General features: G+C 35.6%; 1 protein-coding gene across 1 annotated transcript in view; it reads left to right on the forward strand.

The window, feature by feature from the left end:
- Positions 1-6,171: 6,171 nt before the first annotated feature.
- Positions 6,172-27,516, forward strand: part of LOC135210687 (sialoadhesin-like) — a 220,484-nt gene continuing 199,139 nt past the window's right edge. Inside the window, exon 1 of the mRNA XM_064243462.1 lies at positions 6,172-6,235. Within this exon, the coding sequence (XP_064099532.1) occupies positions 6,221-6,235 (15 nt within the window). The 5' untranslated portion in view covers positions 6,172-6,220. The remainder of the gene's footprint in view (positions 6,236-27,516) is intronic.

Raw genomic sequence — 27,516 nt, forward strand, 5'->3', positions numbered from 1 at the left:
TTCTCTTCACTCTGGTGTCCCATGGTATTGCGACATCAATGAGTGATACTTTCTTCTTGATTTTGTCAATCAACGTCACGTCTGGTCTATTTGCACGTATCACCCTATCTGTTCTGATACATAGTCCCAGAGGATCTTGCCTGATCGTTTTCTATCACTCCTTCAGGTTGGTGCTCGTACCACTTATTACTGCAAGGTAGCTGATGTTTTCTTGCACAGGCTCCAGTGGAGGGCTTTTGCACTGAATCATGCCTCTTTTTGAACTGGTTCTGTGCAAGTGCCGGACATTCGCTTGCTATGTGGTTTTATGGTTTCATTTTTCGTATTGCACTTCCTACCTATGGAGAGATGTTATTTCCGTCTATCGCTCTTTGACATATCTGGTTCTTAGGGCCCCTGGCCTGATCTTGTGCGCTGTTATCATTCCTTCAGTTTCCTTCTTTAGCTCTCCCCTCTGTAGCCATTGCCACGTGTCATCGCTGGCTAGTTCTTTAGTCTGTCTCATGTATTGTCCGTGCATTGGTTTGTTGTGCCAGTCCTCTGTTCTGTTTGCCATTCTCCTGTCTCTGTATATTTGTGGGTCTTCGTCTACTTTTATTAGTCCTTCTTGCCATGCACTCTTTAGCCACTCGTCTTCACTGGTTTTCAGATATTGCCCCAGTGCTCTGCTCTCGATGGTGACGCACTAACCTTTCTAACATATAATATTTTCTTACTGGGAAAACCATCGAATTGTATAACAACAAAAACATTAATATAATAACAGTGATATTAAGCGAGTAATTTGCAGTGACCTTTGTAAAATAAATTTTTTTTTACTAGGAAAACCGAATTGCATAAAATAAAATATAAATGATATAATAACAGCACTGAATTTCACCTCAAAACAAAAACTACTGGCTAAGACCGATACAATGAACTCGACGAAACCGAAAGCATAACTCGCACTATATCTACCAACAACATGGCCACCACCGCGCCGTGGTTGAGTTTCTTATACACCAGCTAAGAGTTTCATGGGCCGTGGCTGAGGCCACCACCGAACAGGAAACTCGGTTGAGTTTTAAGACTTATTGATAAGGATCCCAAAAATTGAAAATTGTTTAAAGGTAAGAAAAAACAGTAAAGAAGATTTGATTATCTTATTTTAATTATTGGGAAATGTAGAGTTGCCTGATATTGTTTTAAATTGTTTAGAGTTGCTTACTGTTATTATTTATCCAGGGTTACGACTTAAACGATGACTTTACATATATGAACCTACACGTTGTATACAGCAGATAAACCAGAGGAATATTATGTAAAACATTTAGATTTATAGATAGTAAAACTAACGAGATAAAATGCCTTTTTCGCCGGAAATATCTCTTCTGGAATATGAAAGGAAGCGAACAATGACAAATGTCTGGGTCACATGGCATAGAAATTTGACTACGTTCTTTTTTTCGTTCTTTTTCCGTCCCTTTTTTTTGGTCGAGAGGAATGTCCAACCGGAAAGTAATTTCTGGCAATTTTTCCTACTGTCGTTCCTCCCTACACAGCAATTTAATCACGGCAGACTGCTACCTTTTTTTTCTCCAGACTTTGCTTACTAAACGTTTGGATTGAATTACAGTTTTCAATATTTTTATTTAGTTTTTATGGGGGTGTTTTTGGTGGTGATCGTTATTCCGTGACATATTAATGACTTTTTAGACATTATTTGGATTCTTCAGATATGATGTCAGACCTATTAAAAGGTCTGTTTACAAAATTTTTAAAGGTCTTACTCTTAGTGCAGGATTTGTCCTGAACACACACTCACGCACACACACACACACACTACATACATACATACATACATACATACATACATATATATATATATATATATATATATATATATATATATATAATATATATATATGACTGGTAAAAGTGTTCTGTAACAACAGAATTCCATCTAATAAAAGGAGCCCATAAAAACACCAAAATGTAGAGAGAAAAGTACTATATTTCAGAGACTGCTGTCTCTCTCTTCAGGTATATGAATGAGAAAAGTTTACAGAAAAGGTGGTATTTATACCAAGTAAGCCAATTTAGGTCACCCCCGCTGATAATCTTCCTTTAATCTTCTTAAGCGTTGGTTGAATGAACACTGCGTCGACGATGTCCGAGGTCCAATTCCTTTTGAGATGTTCATTACCTGCTTCTCTTTTATTAGGCCGATTCCATCATTTGACTCTTGTACCGCAGTTGCTGCTATAAATTACACGTGACATATTCCAGTTTATTCTATGGTTATGTTCATTTATATGATTGAAAATAGCCGAGTTCTGTTGTCCATACCTAACTGACCGTTTGTGTTGTATTAATCTCTGGGGAAGTGATTTACCTGTAAATCCGATGTAAGATTGGTCACAGTCCTGGCATGGGATCTCATATACCCCAGAGTCTTTGGGCGATGTCTTTTGTTGGACGTTAATCAGGGATTTGGCTAAGGTATTTGGGTAGGTAAATGCAAAAGGGTTGGATTCCCAAGGGGTGTGAGTTACTCTCTTAATCGTCTCCAGGTGGGGAATTTTTATTTTATTGTTGTTGGGTGTCTCTGGTCTTGTCTTTAGGGGTCCGGTAGAAATTACGTTTGCTTTTTGAATTGCTTTCTCAATTATATGGTCAGGATACTTTAAAGATGAAAGTTGCTTGCGAATTAGTTCAAATTCTTTTTCCAGGAAATCTGGGGAACAAATTCGTAAGGCTCTTAAGAATAGGTTGCTAGCTAGACTTATCTTGATAGTATTGTCATGATAGCTAAAGTAGTGAATATATGAAAGTGAGAACGTTGGCTTTCTGTATATATGGTAAATTTGTATTCTGTCGTGTCTCTGATTATTAAAACATCAAGAAAAGGAATTTTGTTGTCTGTTTCCCATTCAACTTTAAATTTGATGCTGGGCACTAATGCGTTTTAATTTTGAGAGGAATTCATTAAAATTACCCCACTTATTATCCCAAAATGTTAAGTATGTCATCCACGTATCTCATCCACAGCATGTTTTTGGGTTTTTATTGCATTTATTACTGTAGTTTCAAAGTATTCCATGTACAGATTGGCTAAAAATAGGCCTTAAAGGCTACCCATACTACACCCGAATTTTTGCTTGTAGAATGATTCCCCGAATGAAAATACGTTATTAGATGCACATAATTCAACTAACTTTATTATTTTGTCAAGTGCCAAAGGAATGATCTGAATAGGGGGATAATTTTTCCCTTAAAAACTGAAGAACGTCCTGTACTGGTACTTTTTGTGAATAGGAAGTCTACGTCAAGGCTTAAAAGTTTTATGTTGTGTGTGGTATGAATGTCTTCTCTGAATTTGTGACAAAGTCTTCCGAGTGTTTTTTTGATGTGACTGGGAGAAAAAGTGCCTAAAAAGGAGAAAGGAGGCCAGCTAACCATTTAGAAATTTTGTAATTGCAAGCTCCGGCGCATGAAACGATGGGTCTGAATGGAAGATTGTCTTTGTGAGTTTTGGGAAGACCATAAAAGTAGGGTAATTTAGGATTAATTACTTTAAATTTCTCTAATAGTTTCAGAATACAAATTTACCATATACAGAAAGCCAACGTTCTCACTTTCATATATTCACTACTTTAGCTATCATGACAATACTATCAAGATAAGTCTAGCTAGCAACCTATTCTTAAGAGCCTTACGAATTTGTTCCCCAGATTTCCTGAAAAAGAATTTGAACTAATTCGCAAGCAACTTTCATCTTTAAAGTATCCTGACCATATAATTGAGAAAGCAATTCAAAAAGCAAACGTAATTTTCTACCGACCCCTAAAGACAAGACCAGAGACACACCCAACAATAAAATAAAAATTCCCCACCTGGAGACGATTAAGAGAGTAAACTCACACCCTTGGGAAATCCAATCCAACGTTTTGCAATTTACCTACCCAAATACCTTAGCCAAATCCCCTGCGGATTAACGTCCAACAAAAGACATCGCCCAAAGACTCTGGGGTATATGAGATCCCATGCCAGGACTGTGACAATCTTACATCGGATTTACAGGTAAATCACTTCCCCAGAGATTAATACAACACAAACGGTCAGTTACGGTATGGACAACAGAACTCGGCTATTTTCAATCATATAAATGAACATAACCATAGAATAAACTGGAATATGTCACGTGTAATTTTATAGCAGCAACTGCCGGTACAAGAGTCAAATGATGGAATCGGACCTTAATAAAAGAGAAGCAGGTAATGAACCATCTCAAAAGGGAATTGGACCTCGGACATCGTCGACGCAGTGTTCATTCAACCAACGCTTAAGAAGATTAAGGAAGATTATCAGCGGGGGTGACCTCCTAAATTGGGCTTACTTGTGGACGAATCTCTTGTATAAATACCACCACCCCTTTTCTGTAAACTTTTCTCATTCATATACCTGAAGAGAGAGACAGCAGTCTCTGAAATATAGTACATTTTCTCTCTACATTTTGGTGTTTTTATGGGCTCCTTTTATTATTTTATTAGATATATATATATATATATATATATATATATATATATATATATATATATATATATATATATATATAGATATATATATATATATATATATATATACGTATTTATATTTCAAAAATACACTAGTAAACGCTTCTATGGGAAATTTTAAGGACAATGATGTGATTATGACTGACATTAAGAGACACACTCCAGAGAGAGTATCTCTTGATAAGAAATGTAGTGACACCGACTTCTTGTTGCATTGCTAGGAACTAAATGATCCATGACTTTCAGATATTATAGTAAAGAACGTATGACAGGACTCATACAGTAATGATGGCAGACTTTCATTCTGGGTCAACAATATTTGGTAGAAATCAGACGAAGGATGAGATTTGGCTCCTCTGGAAACAGAGGCGATCGAGATGTCCTCAGGGAGCAAAGAGGAGAAGACTTTATAAAAGCCCTTCCCTCCTTGACGGCCTCTTCCCCCATAATTTGAATCCTCGAGCCTCTGTTCCCCTCGATGGGTTCCTCCCTCGTTGTGTTCGTTTCCCCTCTGCTACTTAGCGAATGCATTCCTCCCTCAGTCGTTCTTGCGACGTAGTGGATTCCAAGTTTCTGATTTATCGCTTTAGGTTTTTTTTTTATCAGTTACAGATCGGATTTTGCTGATTTTGCTCACACGCCAAGAGGAATGTAAAGGCATTGTCTATTTCCAGCTTATTATAATTGGTTTAATATGGAATTAAATTTATGCAGAGTACTGTCACGAACAAATGGGCTCATGTTGTAGCGCTCCTTTGGCAAATTGCTTTGGGTATACCACTGATTTACATCCCGATTCTCTCTTGTTCGACGGCCCAATAACATCATTATTGCCTACAGAATGGCCACGAATCGGGGACCCACATCTCCAAGGACCAGAATGCATGAAGCGTGAATCTGCCTGCTTCATTTTCGCCCTGAAGTTTTTAATGATATTCATTCAGAAAACAACTTAGCAATGTGGAAGATGAACAAAAATTTTCATTTTAGTGTATCTGCAACTAGATCTGTGCAAAAGGCGAATTATAGTTGATACAGTTATGCACCGATTAGAGTATATTTCAAAGCGTACAAAATTCATTTTATCCAAGATGAGTAGAGTGGCATGAGAGCATCATTTTCATATTATGTTCATTTCAAATCTGAAAAGCAGCTTGGGAGGAGGAATGCGAAATTCGGCAAAATCGGGAGTTTTCTTGGCAAATATCCAAGAAATTCCCGGTTGCGATTTTCCTTTTGCACGAGAATGTGTTTTTCCTTTTTCCTTCGACGATCCTGAATTCCAAGTTTACATTCATGTTTTGACCTCCGAAGCACGAATTTGAGGTTGAGTGTAATTCACACACACACACACACATAGAGTTTTGTAATAAAAAAAATCCATTTTGAGTGTGAAAAATATTTCATAATTGCAGGCGAATTCAGGAAGTTTATACTTCTCTTAATATTTGTATTAAGATTTTAAAGACTATACCTATGGGCTATGGGCACAGCATAGGCTAAAAAGTACCCAATATACGATGAGTATTTTTCTGTAGAAGAATAAAAAAATTGCTCTGTCCAAGAGCATAAGTTATCTTTTTTTTTATTGATGCAATTTACGCCTTTTTATTTCAGAACACGTTTGCGATTTCAGGAAGAGACAACTATTCGGATGAGCTCACATGAAGACTGTTAAGGTAGGTACTGACGCGATGGAGAATGTTGCATGCATTCTATGACAGTATTCAGGGTAGATGAGGATTTTTTTGTAGATAGAACTTATGGTTTACTGTGACAAACTGTCACGTATATTTTTTCATGCATCTTTTTAAAATTTTTGCCCTACCTGTTCTAACAGAAGTCGTAAGGCTGACTATTTATAGTAATTAGGAGGCCTGTGACTATTCAGTCCTCACTGGTAGATTCCTTATATTTTGACTTCGTCAGAGACGTTCTGGCGTCTTATTTGTAGGTTCAGACTCCTTTAAATTCAGTGACATGGTTTAGACTTCTGTGACCACAGCTGTAAAGTACTAACTTTTATTTTTTTTTACGGTTGGGGTTCAAACTATTCTAACTTCTTCAGTTGGATTCTGATTATTCAGACTTCATTGGTAGGGTCCTGACGGTTTTGATTTCGTGTTAATTAAGACTATTATAACTATTCTGACATCATTAGTCCGCACTTAGGATTCCGACTTCAGTATTAGCGTCTGACAGTTCCGAACAAATTAGCGTTACCTCAAATTAAGGAAAACTCATTTGGTTTTACTCCTTTTTCGTAGATCATCTTGCTTGATGTTACCCCACTATGCGCAATTTTCATTTTTTTTATTCTGTTGTTGGATGTATTATGTGCTTTGAGTAGACTTGCCACCCGGTTGATGTATTATTATGGTTTGCTTCATTTGTAAAGCCAATTTTTAAGGTGAGTGTGTTGTGGAAGACATAAAAAGTGTTATTATTTGATTTAGATTGATATGCTGTGTAAGATGGTACAGGCCCAGGTTCTGTTGGTCTGATTTTAGTATCTATTTTGTAATGCTTTGTGTTTCACCTTGGTTGAATGATCGCCTATTTAAATTAACATTATTTTTAGAAAAGAAGTTGACCTTTGCTACAAAGGAATAAAATCTCATCCCTTAGAAGTGGGTTAATTTTGGGTTCACCTTTTCCAAGTAAAAATTAATGTGATTGATGATAGTTTTTTGGAGGATGGACTTCCTGTTATGTAATTAATCAAACCATTAATTAATGACGTCCTCCCTGCGATGATATTGTCTAAATTTACTTTTTTGGTCGTTTGCATTATTTCGAACTCTTTGTCTCAATACGTTCAGTTTTGAAACATTTTAGGATAAAATTAGAGTATTTAACTGTCATCTGTATTTTTAAGCACTCTTATCAAATTTTTCTTGAACTCCATCTTAATAACAGTTTTCAACTTCTTTGCTTTAGCAGTGGCAGGTATTGGTCATAAATACCTTCCATATATCCATCCGTCCATCATTCCAGTTTTAGCATCTCACAGGATATTTGCCAGAGTAAGTCACCCTAAAGCTACACGATGTGTTATGTTACATAATGATAATCATTAATTGTTGATTATATGTTTACTTGATAAACTTGGGAGCCTGGGTGAAACAACACCGAGAATAAATTGATGATGAAACAACAGTGATAATAAATTGATGATGAAACAACAGTGAGACTAAATTGATGATTACATGCTCATTGTTTGGTAAGAAAAGCATTAGGAGGAAATGTCATTAAGTAAACAGGGACATGAATAATAAATGAAAGATAAACGAGAGTATTCGAATGCACGGGATGTAATTAAATACAAAGTACATCAGTATGTTGATTTGTCTTGATATATTGGTGTTTTCTAACAAAATTGTGACAAAAAAAAATCAAAAGAATGGGGACAATTGCAGTTTTAAGAGGCATTATGGAAAACATTAGCATTTTCAATTTATATTCCATAAATAATTTTTTGTCAGACTCTGTATTTTGCGCGATAAACTATCATTTTGTAAATATCGTGTCTGCTTTGGTGTGTGTGAACTTTAATGGGTTCTGCGTCGATGGCCAAGGTGACATAACGCTAGATGAAATATAACAAAAGGTCCTGCAGTGTACATCCAGATGGGAAGCTTTTGTTGATGGTATAAGATACTCTTTGTTCTTTGGGTGGTTGGTGGACTGGGGGTGTTGGGGGCTTGGGGGGGGGGGGGGGGGGGGGGTGGGGGGGGGGGGGGGGGGGGGGGGGGGGGGGGGGGGGGGGGGGGGGGGGGGGGGGGGTGGGGGGGGGGGGGGGGGTGGGGGGGGGGGGGGGGGGGGGGGAACGAGTAGTGGAGGACATTTCAATGGGCGACACAATTCTTTTGAGTTTGTCGCCCTCCTTCGGTGGAAGGAGTCCCATCAGTAGTTCCTTGCTTGGATTCTGTTAGAATTGAATGTTTACTATAGTAGATTCACATCAACTGGTGCATCTTGATGTCTAGGCCCAGTTTCCTTACGACATTCCTGATTGGCTTTTGATAAGCCAATCACACGGCTGGAAATTCAGTCTCTCTAGAGAGTTCACATAGGCAGGATGTATGTTCCACACCTCCTGATGGGACATCTTTTTGAAAGACGTATCCTCAGGAACGTAGATCCTACCCATGTGAACTCTAGAGAGAGACTGAGCGTTTCCAGCACTATGACTGGCTTATCAAAGTGACCAATCAGGAGCGACGTAAGGGACTGGCCTAGACATCAAATGCACGGTTGATGTGAACTTACTGAAGTAGAACTCTCTCTCTCTCTCTCTCTCTCTCTCTCTCTCTCTCTCTCTCTCTCTCTCTCTCTCTCTCTCTCTCTCTCTTAAAAAAAATTGTTGAGTTTTCAAGTACAACTTTGACTCTTGGAAGCTGGTTCCGGCCGAGCGATAGTATGAGAAAAACAAACCTATTAAGAATATGTTACTTTGTCCGAATTTAAGAGAGTTACACTATTTGAAATTTTTTTAAATGTTTTTTCATCATAAAATATAGTGTTACACGTGTAACGAATACAGTTTTCCTCCACAATATTGTTATGTTACAGCTAAAGTAAAGTTCAATATTTGAAAGGTTCGTCAAAATCATAATGCCGGATATCGAGTAAAAACAAAATTAATATCCGGTTACGTCGGACAAATGACTAATACACAAAATAACGTTGCAGATCAAATTGCTGTTTTTGAGTAATGCATTAATCTCGAGGCACCTTTGAATATTTAATTAACCTACAGGCTATTCAGCAACCGTGGCATACTACATGCATGCCGAAATAACATCCTGTTATTTTTATAATTGAGGAAGGGGGATTCCGTGCTCCTGTATGTTGACCTCTTCTGAATCGTGGGAGTTGTTTGTCGTCTTTTGTCTGCTGTTGGATTGGGCTATATTATATATATATATATATATATATGATATAATATATATATATATATATATATATATATATATATATATATATATAGCAAAGTTAAACACTGTATCCGTGTTCTAATATGTTGTAGGAAGCCCACAAAAAATTCGGAAAAAATTGAAAGTTTTTATTTAAGCTTTCGGAGAGTACATTCTCTCCCTCTTCAGAAAGAGAAATAAAAGTTACATAAACTGAAAACAACGGTCAAGGTAAAAGAAATAACATACAAGCATATGGTTGTATCAGAATAACTGCCCTACGGTGGTTTGCCAATCTTGTTTAACAACTTAGCTACACTAACTACATGCTTTGTCATAATTGCATTACAGAAAAGGTCCAGTTTAAAATTACTCTTATATATATTCATAGCGTCAACCATTTTGGATTAAAATAGATTCTAAAGTTTTCTTTTTCAGTGTTATTAACAACCTTTTTTATGTTTTTCATTTTGTCTAGGTTAATCATATGATTTGTACTTTGTCTATGTTGAAACAGGGCGTTGTTTCATCTACCTTTCCATTAATGAGTCACGATGTTGTCTTTTTCTTCTGTCAAAATCATCGTTTCACCTATATAAGTTTTATTACACTCTTGACAGGGAATTTCGTAAATGCATCCTTGTGTTTTGTCTACATTTTTAACATTATTTGTTAAGTACTTTTTAACAGTGTTTTGTATTCTTATATACTGGGACAATGTTGCAAAATTTCAAATATTCGTTTAAAAGTTCCAGGGTTTGCTTTGGTTTGTGGTAAGACTAAAACACTATTATTATTACCTAGGAAGCTCCTTTTCTCCCTTGCTACATAATATATTCTACGTGCCTTAAAATGCGCCCTTTGAATAAAATTTGTATTGTAACCAAGTACAGTGAAAACATTTTTGATATGATTGATTTCAGTATCTAAAAATTCAAACATCACAAAGTTTATACGCTCTCAAGAATACATTAGAAATAACACCTATTTTGACATCGTCTGAATGGAAAGAAAAAGCATGGATATATGACTCTGCATGGGTCGGTTTTCTATATACTGCATATTTAATCCTATTATCTTCTGAACGACATAATAAAGTGTCTAAGAAAGGTAACCTGTTATTATTCTCATTTTCTACTTCTTTTAAAATTTGATACACTGGTGTAAGTTATTCAGTTGAGTTAGTAAATCTTCAACATTAATAAAAATCTGGAATCAAAGCAAAAATATCGTCGCAACATAGCGAAACCAAACAATTGGAAAGTTAAAAATGGTGGGTAAAACTTCAGTTTCAAAACATTCCATAAACACAAATTTGCTAAAACGGGTGATAACGGCGAACCCATGGGCAAGCCGAAAATCTGTGAGTAAAATTTACTATTACATCCAAAGTGACACTGTTCAATACAAATATTTATCAGATCAATAAATACACTTTTTGGTACAGGTGATCAATATTAAGACTATCATTTTGCGTTCTAAAAACCGCATGCATTCATCTACAGGTACTTTGGTGAAAAGGGACAAATGAAAAACATAAAGGTTGTTAATAACACTGAAAAAAGAAAACTTTTAGAATCTATTTTAATCCAAAATGTTGACGCTATGAATATATATAAGAGTAATAATTTTAAACTGGACCTTTTCTGTAATGCAATTATGGACAAAGCATGTAGTAGTGTAGCTAAGTTGTTAAACAAGATTGGCAAACCACCGTAGGGCAGTTATTCTGATACAACCATATGCTTGTATGTTATTTCTTTTACTTGACCGTGTTTTCAGTTTATGTAACTTTTATTTCTCTTTCTGAAAGAGGGAGAGAATGTACTCTCCGAAAGCTTAAATAAAAACTTTCATTTTTTCCGAATTTTTGTGGGCTTCCTACAAAATATATATACATATATATATATATATATATATATATATATATATATATATATATATATATATATATATATATATATATATATATATATATATATAAAGGTATAAGCCACGAAGGAAGATAAAACCTTTATTTATGCATTTATCACGTTCCAAACGTTCTGATTCAGTTATGTATATATATACTATACATATACATATATATATATATATATATATATATATATATATATATATATATATATATATATATATATATAAAGTATAAGCCACGAAGGAAAGATAAACCTTTATTTATGCATTTATCACGTTCCAAACGTTCTGATCAGTTTATGTATATATATATATATACATATATATATATATATATATATATATAATATATATATATATATATATATATATATATATATATTGTGTGTGTGTGAGTGTGTGTGTAATTGTAATAGCCACAATGCCCTCTGAACTTCTCAAATTCTTTGTTCTTTTTTTGCTTTTTGCATGCGCTTGTCACTACAAAGCCTTGAGATCCAACTTCAAAGAAATATGAAGAAATCATGATGTCTGGGAGTGGGAAGCGATCCCGCGATACCATAATCACGACGAGGTCCCGCTCTCGGACATAATGATTTCTTTATATTTTCTTTGAAGTTGCATCTCAAGGCTTTGTAGTGGCAAGTGTATCCAAAAAAAGGGCAAAGAATTTGAGAAAGTTAAGAGGGCATTGTGGCTATTACAATTAGATATGTATCTGGAAAAAGTGACCAGTAGATTCTACATTTATATTATTTTTGTGAGCACGCAGTGTGTCACTGCATGATATCTAATAAAATGGCAGATCAAATCAGGATTCATATCAGTTCACATCATATAAAAATTTCAGTCGCAACTTGCAGCCTCACTGTGTCAGAACTCGGGTAAAAAGCAATAAAAACAGCCCCTTTTAATAATACTCGAAAGATATGAAACATATTCTTCCTGCAAAGGGTTTGCAACTCATAACGTCCAGATTGTTGTAGAAAAACATGTTACGTAACTACAGCAATGGTGGTCATTCGACAGTTCATAAAAGAGCGTAAAAAACTTGAAAGTAATGAGACAACCTTTCTGTATAATATCCTCAGGGATGGAAGGTTTGTCCTTTGTCGGATTTCCTTTTCATTGCAGATAAAAATAAGTCGGAAAAAACAGTGCTCATAACAGACCCCTTATAAAAGTACTGTTTTGATTAATGTCAGCATTTTGTCGGCATTCGTAATTTTTTTTTTGTCCATTGTCATTATCACTTTTACCAGCAAACTGTCAGATCCTGAAAAGCCATTTGTAGACGGTAACGTCACTGACTGATGTTTTGCATTCCTATTAACCAGCTTGTTTTTATGGAAAACTTTTTCACTCATGAATGCTTGTATTGCTATTATTATATTATTATAAAAATGACTGTTTATATTTTGGAGTACCCTTCAGGAGGTATTCTGTGTGTGCATTTCACGTGATACACTGTAGGCATTACTAAAGGAAGTCTGCAGAGTCCCACTTGCCTCTAGCTGCAAACATACTTTACCCTTTACCTTCACCTCCAGTCCCGCTCTCTACTTCCCATATTGTTGTCCAACCTCTTTAATTGTTACTTCATATTACAAATTTTGGCTTTCACTTTGCTTTCAGAATTTTATCCTTGTTCTTCATCTCATATTTTCTTGATGTCTGTAACTTGTTCACCCACTCCAGCTGCCTCTCTTGGCTGTCGCAGGCAGATTTGAAATGGCTAATTCGCTTGGCCACTTCCAAACCGCCTAAGTTTCATGTTTCATTCCTTCAAACTCTGTGTAGGAAAGGCTGCGCTGGAGGGAGGTAAACACCAAGAAAAATGCTGAAGGACAAAAAAATTGTGTTTTAGAATAAAGACGAAGTAAACCATCACCTACTTTTATGGAGATGGTGGGAGTGCCTTAGAGTTTTAAGAATGGTTGGATGTCTTATGGATGGTTGGGGAAATAGAGTGGGAATATGTTAAGGCATATTAATGCACTGTACTTCCTCTCCTGACATTGATTTCTGGCGTTGTACTCTTCTCGAGGGAGCTTCTTAATTTTATTTTTGCTCCTTTTGGGGTTCTTTGAAAGCATGCTTTATCGCAGTTCTTGATCCTGTGCATTTTTTGTGACTGAGATTTACTCCTCGGAAGCATTTCATTTTAGAAAACCAAATGAAATGATGTCATAGATTTTAGTTTTTATGTCTTATTGTGAACTTACTTTTGTGACATTTATCTCAAATTACCTTCTATAAACCCAGAGCAAATAAGCTAAAGAGAATTTCTCCATCCCATACGGAGTCCCTATTTCCTCGTCGGACGAGTGGTTTACGTGCTCCCCTACTGATTCGGTAGTCCTGAGTTCGATTCCCCGCTCTGCCAACGTGGAGTCAGAGGAATAATTTGTTTCTTGAAATTAGAGCTTAATCTCTCGATATAATGTGGTTCGGATCCCACAGTAAGCTGTAGGTCCCGTTGCTAAGTAACCAACTAGTTCCTAGCCGTGTAAAAATATCTAATCCTTCGGGTCAGCCCTAGGAGAGCTGTTAACTAACCCGTGTCGAGGGACTGGCCATGGATAGGTGTTGGGGTGGGGGGTAAGGGTAGGTGGGCCAAGAGGGAGGGATGGGAGGCTACGGGTGGGTAGGGGACCAAGAGGAACAAGGAGGAGAAATTACGTTATTCGTAAGATGATTAATTTTTTGTTTTATATTGCAGTTGTGACGCCATTTGTATAAGATAACAGTCAGTAGTCTTTTATTTACATTCCTGCTCAGTCAGACTCATTCTTTTCAGCTGTTGTGGAATTATTTAACTGAGAATCATTCATGAATAATTCAGTGTTTAAAATTTAAACGGCATATGGTTTGGTGAGAATCACTTGGAAAAATAGTAACTATTAATGGCCCATTGATCGTTGCCAACTTTTCCCCGCGATTCTCGCCAGGTATTGAGTCCCTCTTCAAATTTCTTCATTAAGTCATTAGAGTTAGGTTCCGCTAACCAGGATGCATTTATATGCTGTTTTTGTATGCCTCCTCTGCATTGAGCTAAGTAGAATATTGTTTCATATATATAAGATATATATATATATATATATATATATATATATATATATATATATATATATATATATATACATACACATATATATATATACATATATATATATATACATATATATATATATATAATATATATATATATATATATATATATATATTTACGTAAATGTATGTATGTATATGTGGATGTGTTATATATATATATATATATATATATATATATATATATATATATATATATATATATATATATATATGTGGATGTGTTTTATTTATATATATATATATATATATATATATATATATATATATATATATGTGTGCGTTTGTAAGATGGTTCATACCTACAAGTAACCAACAATGTACGTGCTATTTACGAAGCAAGTTACATCATGTACATAATATATTATATATATATATATATATATATATATATATATATATATTATATATATATATAGTTACGACCATTCGCCTCTTAATACTCTTTCCTGCTTTTTCACTGATGCAAGTACGAAGCGGAGCTCCAAACGGCCATAGACAATAAATAATAAGACATTTAATGATGCCTTAACTTAACTTATTTTTATAATAGAGCTCTTATCCAAATTTAATAGCATTAAATTTAAGTATGATATACGAGTAAATATATAATAACACAGGATAAGGTAAACACTGCGAAATTTTGTTATTTTACTTAAAATTATTAAAGGTCCAATATAAAGATAAGGATTACGATGATAATGAGAATAATGAAACTAAAGCAATAACCAAATATAAATTAACGAAACGTCAGGAACATTCTTACATTGTACAGCATTACGACAAATGAGCAAAACAAGCAGGTAAGTAACAATTAAATCGATTATCAATACACTAGTAGAAATACAGGAAATAACGTAAAATAAATTAAAACCCAATAAAATGCCAAGAAAAAGACACATATACCCAGCAAGCGTCAACAGAACCTTAAATGCAATATAGTAATACTTACAAATTAGCAAGTACAAATAATGTAACACTTTTAGATATAATCCAGGGTTATTAACACTATGACAAATCCAAGAAATCTCAATCCCTGGTGGCGCTCCAATGGCCGAAGTAAACAATCCAAGGACTGAGGAATACAACACCTAAACAACACGGAAGGACAACACAGACAGACATGGGAAAAATATGAACTACAAAACATTTACAATCCGCACTACAAAAATACTTTATTTACATAATTCAATACTCCTACATAAATGCAAATACTCATAACATACCCCTCCTTAAGTCGAAAACTCTATGTTTAAAGATTTTCGACCAACCTGTCGAGTTAGTTACTACAGCGTGTTACTACAGCGTGATAAAATGTCTGCTCGAAGGTTATCCTGTCCACGGATGTGCTGGATCTTTAGATCAAACTGCTGCAAAGATAACCACCACATTCATGAGCCTTTTATTTTTGGTTCTCATCCGGCCTACAAACTTTAGGGCTCATGATCTGTGAAGACTAATATGGGAGCAGGACTGCCAGAAAGATAAACTTCGAAGTGCTCCAATGCAGTCAAAAGAGCAAGTGCTTCCTTTTCGATTGTAGAGTAACCTCGCTGATGATTTTTGAGTTTCTTCGACATGTAAGCAAAGGGATGCTTCATGTCATCTGGCCCTTTCTGCGGAGTACAGCGCCTATTCCACGATCACTAGCGTCGACCTCGACAGCAACAAAGGGAGAGCCAAAGTCAGGAGCCTTTAGACAGGGCTACTGGCTAGGAAATCTTTGGCTCGTTGAAAGGCTTCCTCACAAACTGGTGTCCAAATGAACTTAGTCTTGCTGCTGGTTAAGTCAGTTAATGGGGTTACTACTTCAGAGAAGTTCTTACAAAACTTCCTATAGTAGCCTACCATCCCAAGGAATTTTCTTACTTCCACGTACTGGATCTTGGGCAGCTTAGCTTGGTGATGTGGCGTCTACTTTTGGCTGCAACTGGGGATACCTCGCCGCTGCCAATCACATACCCAAGGTATTGTAGCTTCACATGGCCGAAATCACTCTTGGTTAAGTTGATTGTCAAACAAGCCTGTCTTAACCCTGCTAAAATATATCCTTCAGCATAGAAAGATGGTCCAGCCAAGTATCTGAAAAGTACAACAATGTCGTCAAGATATACTAACACCAGGCATATCGCGGATTACTTGATCCATCTATCTTTGAAAAACTGCAGTAGCATTCTTAAGTCCAAATGGAAGGACTGTATATTGATATAGGCCATCTGGAGTAGTAAATGCTGTCAGGGGTTTTGTTTTTGAGTTATCTGCTAATGGGACTTGATAATAACCTCTCGTATAAATCAATCTTTGAAACATATACAGCATTGCTTACCAGATCTATGAGGTTCATCCACCCTTGGTAATGGATAAGAATCGATACAGTTACCTCATTTAGTCTTCTAAAGTCAGTGCAGAGTCTATAGGAGCCATCTGGTTTCTCAACTAACACATGGCGATGCCCAAGGACTAATACTTGGCTCCGCAAAACCATGTTGTCAGCAAAAATCAGTTTCCTTCTTTAGTATGGCTCTCTTTTGGGGAAACTCGATATGGGGCACTCTTCTGAGGTTCTGTACCTGGCTTAAGTTCTAGCTGATAATCTACCATTGATGTCTGGACAGGCACATCTCCACAGATCTCTGGAAAAAGTTCCAATAACTTTTCAAGTCACTAGTCCTGTTGAGATCAGAGATGATTAAGTTTACAGTCAATGTTATTTAATGCAAGTGTATATTTAGAGGTATGCTTTTACTTCGATCTGGAAGGAAAAACCTGCTTCATTAAGCTTCACATTATCTTCCACAGATGACTTGCAAATCAAGCTGACATTGTCACATTGGGTCTCAAACTTTTTTAGTAGTTTATATGTACCATCTTCTCGCTTTTTCTCTTTCCCGGAGTAGAGAGGACATAATTATCCTTGTTTCTGCTATCACTGTATAAGGACCTTCATATCTATTCTCAAAGGTTTTCCTTATGGGTACTAGCATTAAAACAGATTCACCTGGCCTAAAGCTTCGTGTCTCAACCTTATTATCAAAATTTAATTTCATCTTATCTTGAGCTATGCTTAGATTGTCATGTGCAAATTTACGAGAGCTCTCTAGCTTACCTTGTAAGTTCTTAGCATAATCTCCTAATGTTACCTCTTTCGACTGATCCGTCCACATGTCATATATCTCCAAAGGACCTCTCACTTTCCTTCCATATAACAACTCGGCTGGGAATATCCAAGACTTTCTTGTTGAGTGTTGCGGATGGCATACAACATGAATGGTAATCCTTCATCCCAGTCTGTCTGATGTTCCTGACAGTACTGTTCGTAAAGGCATCCTTCAACGTCTGGATGGAATCGTTCCAGGGCTCCTTGACTCTCTGGGTGGTATACTGAGGACAAAGTATGTTTAATGCTCATAGCAGCATAACCTGTCTAAATAAATCAGAGGTAAAGTTACTTCCTCTATCAGTCTGGATAATCTTGGGGATACCATACTGAGTGAAAAAATTTTATTAAAACTGGGATCAGTGTCTTAGAACTTATGTTCCTAAGTGATAGGCATCAGGATAAACGAATGGAACTGCACATCATTGTAATCATATTAATTCTGCTTCTTACTTTTGGGTAAAGGACCCAACACATCTAATATGACTTTATCAAAAGGCTCAGGTAAAACAGGGATAGGCTGTAAAGAGGCAGGTTTTATTATCTTGATTCGGCTTACCAACCAGCTGACATACTGCACAAGACTTACAGTACTCTGTGACACTTTTCTTATACCAGGCCAGTAAAAGATTTGAAGAACTGCACTCAAAGTCTTCCTTATTCCTAAGTGTGAAGAAGATAACATTATGAGCCATGTGTTAATACTTTTTGCCTTAGGCTCGCTGGAATGACAATCTGATTCTGATTTCCCAAGTTGAACTTGCCGGAGTATGCAAAGATCTGAAACTTTCTCATTAGTACTCCCATTCCTCAAGTATAATAGCATACTGGCTCCGTATTGATCTGGTCTTCGGCAACAACTTCACTGTAAATAGACTGCAAAGACAAATCTTCCTGTTGAGCTTTTATGATGTCAGAACATTTCATATCAAAAAGATTAACAGAGCAATCAGAAAACATTACTTAAATTATTTCATTTTCAACTGACTTCAGAGTATTTACCAATACTACGTTACCAGTCTTCAAACCAAACTTTGTTTCATCCTCGTCGCCATCTAGCACTCTTTCTCTTTTACATTACCTTCAAAACTATCAGTTTGGAATAAAATATCAATATTGATATCTACGTCAACTGTACCAACAGCATCTTTTTCTTCAGTACCTGAAGTAGTACTTACATTGACGTCCTTAGTCACATCTGTTCCACGCTCTCGTGGGACTTCTACCATAGCCAGACTTCTGCTACGCTTCTTACAACACAGGAAGGATACAATACTGGATCTTCTACAGGGCTTACCTCTAATGGAGGGTCAACAACTATGGGACTAGTACAACCTTCCCTCCTGCTAAGTCGTTCCCATAAGAAAATCAACACCTTGAATAGGCAATTCATCCACCACCCCAACTGTGACCATAACGAGTTTAATAAACCACAATGCAGATATAACCTACACAAGGAACTTGTTACCAGTCCACCCAAACTTCTAACAGCCAGTCTATCGGATGTAAAAGTCTTTTCAATCCAGGAACCTTTTCTTTTACAATGTTAGACTATTAGAAGAACAAGTGTCCCGTACTATCCTAACAGGCACACTTTTACCTAGTTCATCTGACACTGATACAAGCCCCATCAAACTTGAAAGGAGCAAACTCATTATCTAACCTATCACAATGAGAAACAGGAATTTCCTGCCGGACCTTCCTAATTGCCATATTTGATCCCGAAGATTCTCTCTTCCCTCCTTATAATTACGGAACAATCTTAGCCTTCATGTGACCAAGCTGGTTACATTTGTAACAACCTACCTCAGACAGACTTCTACTGTATGAGCCAGAGTATTTCTTCTCCTCTGATACATTACCTGGAGATTTCTTGGATTGTCTTTGACTTTGTTGATGTGGTTTAATTAAACTGTAATTCTCAGCTAACACAGCTGCTCTTTGTAAAGTTGTAACCTCACGCTCAAATAGGTATCTCTGAACATCAATAGGAACACCTCTAATGAACCGTTAAAGTAAAATGAGCTCCCCATATTCATCTAAGGTAGTGACACTTGCTGCTGTATACTACTTATCATGTAATTTAACAAGATTGTCAATATTCAATGTATGAATGTGAATCAAACTTCTATCTACGAAACTTGAGACGATAATATTCAGCCGTAAGCTCATAGGCTTTCAGGATACTATCCTTAGTAAAGTCGTAATCATTACTCTCACTAGATGTTAACGACAAGAAAACTGTTCTAATGCTAGCTTACCCTTTAATGACGGCTGCAAAATTACGGGCCATAAACACTTAGGCCACTTCAAATTAAGCGCAAGTCTTTCAAAAAGCATAAAGAACTCGTCTGGATCCGCTTCATCAAACAACTGAATCATTTTAGAAGCCTTAACAACATCAATTACCTGTTCACTTTCATCGCCTTGGCTCACGTTATCTTTTATCGTTCTCTTTTTCTCCAACGCTCTAATTGATATCTGTGCTCTCTTTCCTCTCGCTCTATCCTATCCATTCCTCTACCTAACTCTTCACGCTCTCTCCGCTCTTTCCTCTCCAACTCCTCACGCTCTCTCCTCTCTTGTCTATCTCTCTCCTCTTTTTCACGAGCATACTGCAATTCTACCTGCTTGAGAGTTAACTGGGATCCCTCTTCATCTAATAAATCAAAAGCTTCCTCAGGCAAAGTCTCCTTCTCAACCAAAGCATTAACCACAAAATTCTTAATCTGAGATTTCCTCCACACCTTTTTAACAGAAAAGTCATACTTCACTGCAATAGCCATCCAGTCATCCTTTCTCATACGATGACTACGCAAATAATGCACACTTGGGTTACTAGAAAAATCACTAATGCTGAAAGGATCCATATTCAAAACTATACAATAGAGAAAATTTTAACTTCAAAACGTATATACGATAGAGAAAATTTTAACTTTAAAACGTAAACAAGGAAAAATGAGCGAAAGCACTCACTTTAACAAACAAAAATTACTCTAAATACGTAATCCGATTGTTCTTAAAGTGCACAGCGCCGTATTTTTAACATTAACACTTCACTTCACGGCAAAATACTAATAAACATACGGAAAAATACATTTATGACAACTTCCTAGAATAAATTCGCACAAATTTTAGTTATTCAGATCATTATACAAAAAAATAAAATTATGCAAAACCCTGCAAAAATAACTTTAGCTTATACGGTCACTTTGATTTACTCGGCAAAACAAATCCCGGACAGGCCCCCAAATTGTTACGACCATTCGCCTCTTAATACTCTTTCCTGCATTTTCACTGATGCAAGTACGAAGCGGAGCTCCAAACGGCCATAGACAATAAATAATAAGACATTTAATGATGCCTTAACTTAGCTTATTTTATAATAGAAGCTCTTATCCAAATTTAAATAGCATTAAATTTAAGTATGATGATACGAGTAAATATATAACACGGGATAAGATACACTACGAAATTTTTTTATTTTACTTAAAATTAATTAAAGGTCCAATATAAAGATAAGGATTACGATGATAACGAGAATAATGAAACTAAAGCAATAACGAATGTAAATTAACGAAACTTCAGGAACATTCACATTGTACAGCATTACGACAAATGAGCAAAACAAGCAGGTAAGTAACAATTAAATCGATTATCAATACACTGTAGATAATACAGGAAATAACGTAAATATTAAACCCAATAAAATGCAGAAAATACACACATACCCAGCAAGCGTCAACAGAACCTTAAATGCAATATAGTAATACTTACAAATTAGCAAGTACAAATAATGTAACACTTTTAGATATAATCCATGGGTTATTAACACTATGACAAATCCAAGAAATCTCAATCCCTGGTGGCGCTCCAATGGCCGAAAGTAAACAATCCAAGGACTGAGGAATACAAACACCCAAACAACACGCAAGGACAACACAGACAGACATGGAAAAATATGAACTACAAAACATTTACAATCCCACACTACAAAAATACTTTATTACATAAATTCAATCCTCCTAACATAAATGCATACTCTTAACATATATCATATATATAGCTATATAATATATATATATATATAAAAAATATATATATAAAATATATATATACAATATATATATTATATATATATATATATATATATATATATATATATATATATATGTGTATATATATTATATATAATATAATATATATATTAATATATATTATACATATATATATATATATATATATATATATATATATATATATATATATATATATATATATATATATATATATATATATATATACGCACACACAACGTTATTCTGCTTGTGATAGGGGGAAGCTTACGTATGTATTTAGTATTCTTTTTTCATTTTGCTTATTGAGAGAGAGAGAGAGAGAGAGAGAGAGGGGGGGGGGGGGGGGCGTCCTGTCAGCAGCTCCCTGTTGAGGGAGCATGGAGGAATGAGAAAGAGACTGCAGTTAACCACCACTATCGGAGCCCAAATGTGTTGGAGTTTTGTAATACAGCAAATTCCAGGACTCCCGCTGAAATGGTTCTTCTCAGCACTTGACATTCGGGGCTGAGGAGAAGAAGGATGGGAGGAGGAGGAGGAGGAGAAGTAGTATTGGGTGTGCCTGAGCAGTAGGAGGAAATTCCAAGAGGTCCATTCCTTTATTATTCGCTTGGACGTATTTCTTGGTGATTCCAGGACACGCTTTTCATGGTGATTCCAGAGACGAGAAATGCTCGGTGTAATAATTGACGCACTTGAAAAATACAGATAAAATACATTTGAAAGCAGATACCATTATGATAATATAGATGAGAATAGCTAGACGCACTCGAAAAATAGTAATAAAATACAGTTGAAAGTAGATTGTTACGGAAATGATATTAGATAAGAATTTCTAAGGCGCTTTTTCAAATCTTGCAATTTTCAGTAAGGCGATACTGATGGTTGCAAAAAATAAGCACCACTTTCCACTAAAAAACACAAAACCTTACAAATTTTTCATGGCCAAGTTTCCATAAAAATAACCAAATTTATAAAGACGTTCGTATATGTTACATGCTTTCATTGCCAAGACAAAGTACTATGTAAAGTTTCATGCCTTACATTCAATATGCACCAATTACATTACAAAACATAGAACCTTTAATTTACATGGTAAAGTTTCCATAGAATAACCAAAATTTATAAAGATGTTCGTATATGTTACATTCTTTCTTTGTCAAGACAAAGTACTATGTGAAGTTTCATACTTTACATTCAATATGCACCACTACATTGAGAATAGAAACCTTCAATTTTCATGGTCGAGTTTCCATAAAAATAACCAAAATATTTAAAAATGTTCGTTTATGTTACATACATTCATGTATTCATCGGAGTATGTATGCTGTCTGTGTTTTTTTTTTTTTTTTTTTTTTTTTTTAGATAAGACTTCGAAGAACAAGGCCAGTGATTAAGAAGGCCATAAGCTTTCTTTATCAGAGTAATAATCAGACCCTGATTCAGACAAACAGAAATTGGCTCGTCAGACGCCTCATATAGGGCTGTAATGAAGTGCGCAATTTTCCTGTTACAGGTTAAACCAAAGTCAATCTGCGCACTTAAAATGTACAAACTGCGTTTGTTCCATATCGCTAACAAGCTATCTTTTAACGTATAATTTATTTGGGGACAGCAATTTTTTTTATGTCGTTGCTTCCAGTACCTTTTTAGCTGCAGAAAAAGTCTAAGTGGGCAGATGAAAAATTACTGTATACTGAAGTGAGAAGAGTATTATAACAACCCTTCAATATTAACAAGAGATACTGTGTGAGAAAGTTTTAATAATATACATATGGCAAAGCGTATATCTGGTATTATTGCTAATGAACAAAATATTCTACATTAGCGTCTACCGGAATGTATCCCGTGCATGCTTGAAATTTTCGTATATACGTGCGCGAAAAATAAAAAAAAAAACATTCCCAGATTCTGTGAGCTTCTCAAGTCTCTGGTAAAAAGGAGTGAAAAAGCTGTGTGAAATGTCAGAATTTCTTTTAAGCTACACTTTGTGGCGATGCTACAGATCTCCATATATCTCCATTAAGCGGTAGATGGAGCTACAACGCTTTCAGGAAACTGGAGACGAAGCAGACAATCTCTTCAGCGGCAAGTGAAACAAGTGAAATGAGAGTTTATTTGAAAGCAGTAGATAAAGCAAAGCGACAATTCCCTTTTTAAGCGCGACAGGTGAAGCTGCAAAATCTCCTTTGAAACTGCGGATGGTACAACATCATTTCTCGGAATCGTCAGGTGATAATAAAACACGTTTGAAGCGGCACAGTTCCTCTGAAATAATCATGTTTAAGCGGCGACTTTAAAATGGCAAGTACAACTTCATAGCTTCGCAATGGTAGGTGAGGAAGCAAAGCTTCTCTTAGTGGTGAGAAACTGAGATGACAAGGAATGGTCATATAGTGACAGATAGGGATAGTAAGGAGATTAGTACCTAGAATACAACAACACCTGAAAAATTAGTACCGAGAATCCATACACTTGAAAAATGAGTAACCTTCCCAAACAAGCATAAACATGGGTACAATTTTAAGGGGTTTACAAAAAGATTAAGTCCAACTGTTCAGACACTGTACCCATGTGTATGCTTGTTTGGGAAGGTTACTCATTCGCCAGGTATGTTGGATTCTAGGTACTAATCTCCTTATATCCCTATCTGTCACTTATATGACCCTTCCTTGTCATCTCAGTTTCTCATGTATGTCAGTCGGTCTACTAAGTAAAGGAAGTGAGTCGAAAGATCTTGCAGATACTCAGTGTTTATCTTTCCTTCGTGGCTTATATGCATCTTTATTTACATGCATACATATACACATACATACATGCATACATACATACTGATACATCATATATATATATATATTATATATATATATATATATATATATATATATATATATATATATATATATTTACAGAAAAAGGTTCTGTGGGTGACTGGGTAGAAAAATATAGGAAATGCTGGGCACTCGACGGTGGGTAAAAATGGAAAACCCCAAAAGAAGAAAATTGAGCTCGTCAATAAATAAAAGAAAAAAAACTTACAATTGACAAACGCGTTTTTTCTAAAACTATCTCCACCGAATTTTTCTAAAAATGGACAGACAGGCGGAAATGTCTTATGAACATCTGATAAATTTTTTTGTTTTTTTTTTCTTCCCTGTGTGACTGAAGCTGACTTCGATAACATCTTAATATTTTCTATTATACTGAGATGATATCCACTACGATGGAGCATACATGCGCACACCATTCTTCCCTCTTGATTCTCTTGGTTATCCACGGCATATATATATATATATATATATATATATATATATATATATATATATATATATATGTATGTATATATAATATATATATATATATATATATATATATATATATATATATATATATAGATATATATATATTATACGTTATATATATGTGTGATAGCATCACGTTTTATATACTTCGTGATCAAGTTATTCATGTGTGTGTATGTATGTATGTATTTGTCGATATATAGATAGATATGAATGCATAAGCTACAAACGTCCTTTAATGTCTTATTTGCTCTACCTCGGAATTCGCTCTACCCTACCTCGGAATTAATTTGATTTTCATAATTAATGTTTAACCGCCCAAATTGGAATTTTTTAGTTTGATAAGAAAAATTCGTTGCGGCTCATGGGCTTGAACCACGTAACCAAGAATTCTTATCAAACTAAAAAAATTCCCCATAGGTTAACATATATTAAAATGCATTAATTCCTAGGTAGAGCAAATTAGATATTAAAGGACATTTGTAGCTTAATAGATTTATATTAATCACGGTGATGTGGTAAATAAATTCTCCTTAGGTAACGTTAGGTACATTTTGTGTGCCGAATCGTGGCTGAACCTTGTGATCGATGTTCTTCTATTTCGAGAACATTTCGGCTTTCGTCTGTTGTTTTAGGAAATCTCTGGCCCATCCTGCCCCGTGGTGACCTTTGAACCACTTTTGTCTACCTCGCTATTTCTCATCCACTAATTTTTCCAATGTCTTATAATACTCATAAATACTTAAGCCAACTTTATTTTTCTTTCATTTGCATTGACCACGCAAACTTCACTTTCACAAAGCAGTTTGTTCAACAGTCTGTTTCTTCTAAAGTCTTATAATACTCAAAAAGTACTTCTCAAAGTCAATATTATTTTTCTTTCATTCGCGTTGACTACGCAAACTTCACTTTCATAAAGTAGAGTTGGTTCAAACAATCTGTTGATGCTGTCTTCCTTACGTTACTAAGGCTGTATATAACTCACTTCTTGTGACCTATCACTTACAATGTCATATCTACTCGCATGTGGATATATGTGATCAGAGAGGAAAGCGTAATGTAAGATAAGAAATATAGGTGAGTAGTACTATGCAAATAATCATTCGACAACGGATGAGGATAAAAGTAAATTTAAGATGAAGTAATAAAGGACATATGGTTCTTAAAAGTAGCATCACAGACTCACGTAAACTTGCGAGCATCAACATCAGTGCCAATGAGATGAAGATTTCCACTGATGTTATCTTTAAAAAAGCAAATTGATGTTGAAACATTTTCTCCACAAAAAAATCTGGCTTCGTGGTAAACTTAAGCTGAAGTGGTCGCAAAGAGGCGTCGTATTGAAGTCCGATCTGTAAACCAGCTTCATCAATTCGGAGAAAAGACTTTCAATAGAAGGGAGAGATTTAGTTCCAGCAAAAATAGAGCTTTACCATGGTGACGCTATTTCGGAACAAGATATATCATCACTACTCATCGATTGCAGTAAGACTTTGGCCACATTACAGTAAATATCGGAAACCCCAGCCATTGCAGTTTTCGTAATTTATTGAATATGAATCGTAGATAATTCTCTTTAATAATAGGTGAAGATGGGGGAGGGGGAAAGGGATGGGGAACGGGTTTGAAACCTCCCACCCTTAGATACGTTGGGTCAAATGATGGCCCACTTGCCCAAATTTTGTCTAGATCGGTCAAGTAGCTCGGATTTCTATAGCGCACAAAGCTACAAACCTACAAACATTCACTTATATATGAATATATATATATATATATATATATATATATATATATATATATATATATATATATATATTGTGTGTGTGTGTGTGTGTACATGTCGTGTGGGTGTGTATGGCTATTGTGTTGAAAATCCAAGTCAAGTGTTTTGTGAAAAACATATAGCATATACCGATGTTGAAAAGACAAAAAAGAAAAAGAAAGACTTCATGTAGACTTGAGGTGTAGTCTTGTAGACTTAATAACAGAAGAGAACAAAACACAGCAACTGGATTCGTTCGAGTCTTTAGAATTATGGAAATATTGTCATGTTTTCCTTAAAAGGGGAAAATAACAACTGAGATCAAAACTCGAATGATAAAATAATAAATCAGAATGATGTCTACAGAAGCGAAAATTATTTCAAGAATGAGAACTATGATAATATTAAAAAAAATGCGACTCAATGAAGTGAGACCATCCACTGATTGAACTAATTAAGCGAAGCCCAGATTTCACTTTGGAGTGTATTGGTGTATTGGTCTTCGTTAAGGGATGGGCTGCTTTACCATCTTTTCAAACCTCTATCCAAATTAGCTTCGTCAGCCTGAAGGACCTACGAAACACAGCCGCCTCTTCCTTCTCGCTTCCAAAAACTCCAAGACGAAGCAAACTCAAATCTATTTGGCGTTTTTGAGCCTGGTTCCTTCCTCTGATGCTGAGTAAGGGATTTAATGAAATCTCCTGAATTCCGTTGAT

This window comes from Macrobrachium nipponense, chromosome 4, assembly GCF_015104395.2.
Source record: "Macrobrachium nipponense isolate FS-2020 chromosome 4, ASM1510439v2, whole genome shotgun sequence".
Taxonomy (NCBI): domain Eukaryota; kingdom Metazoa; phylum Arthropoda; class Malacostraca; order Decapoda; family Palaemonidae; genus Macrobrachium; species Macrobrachium nipponense.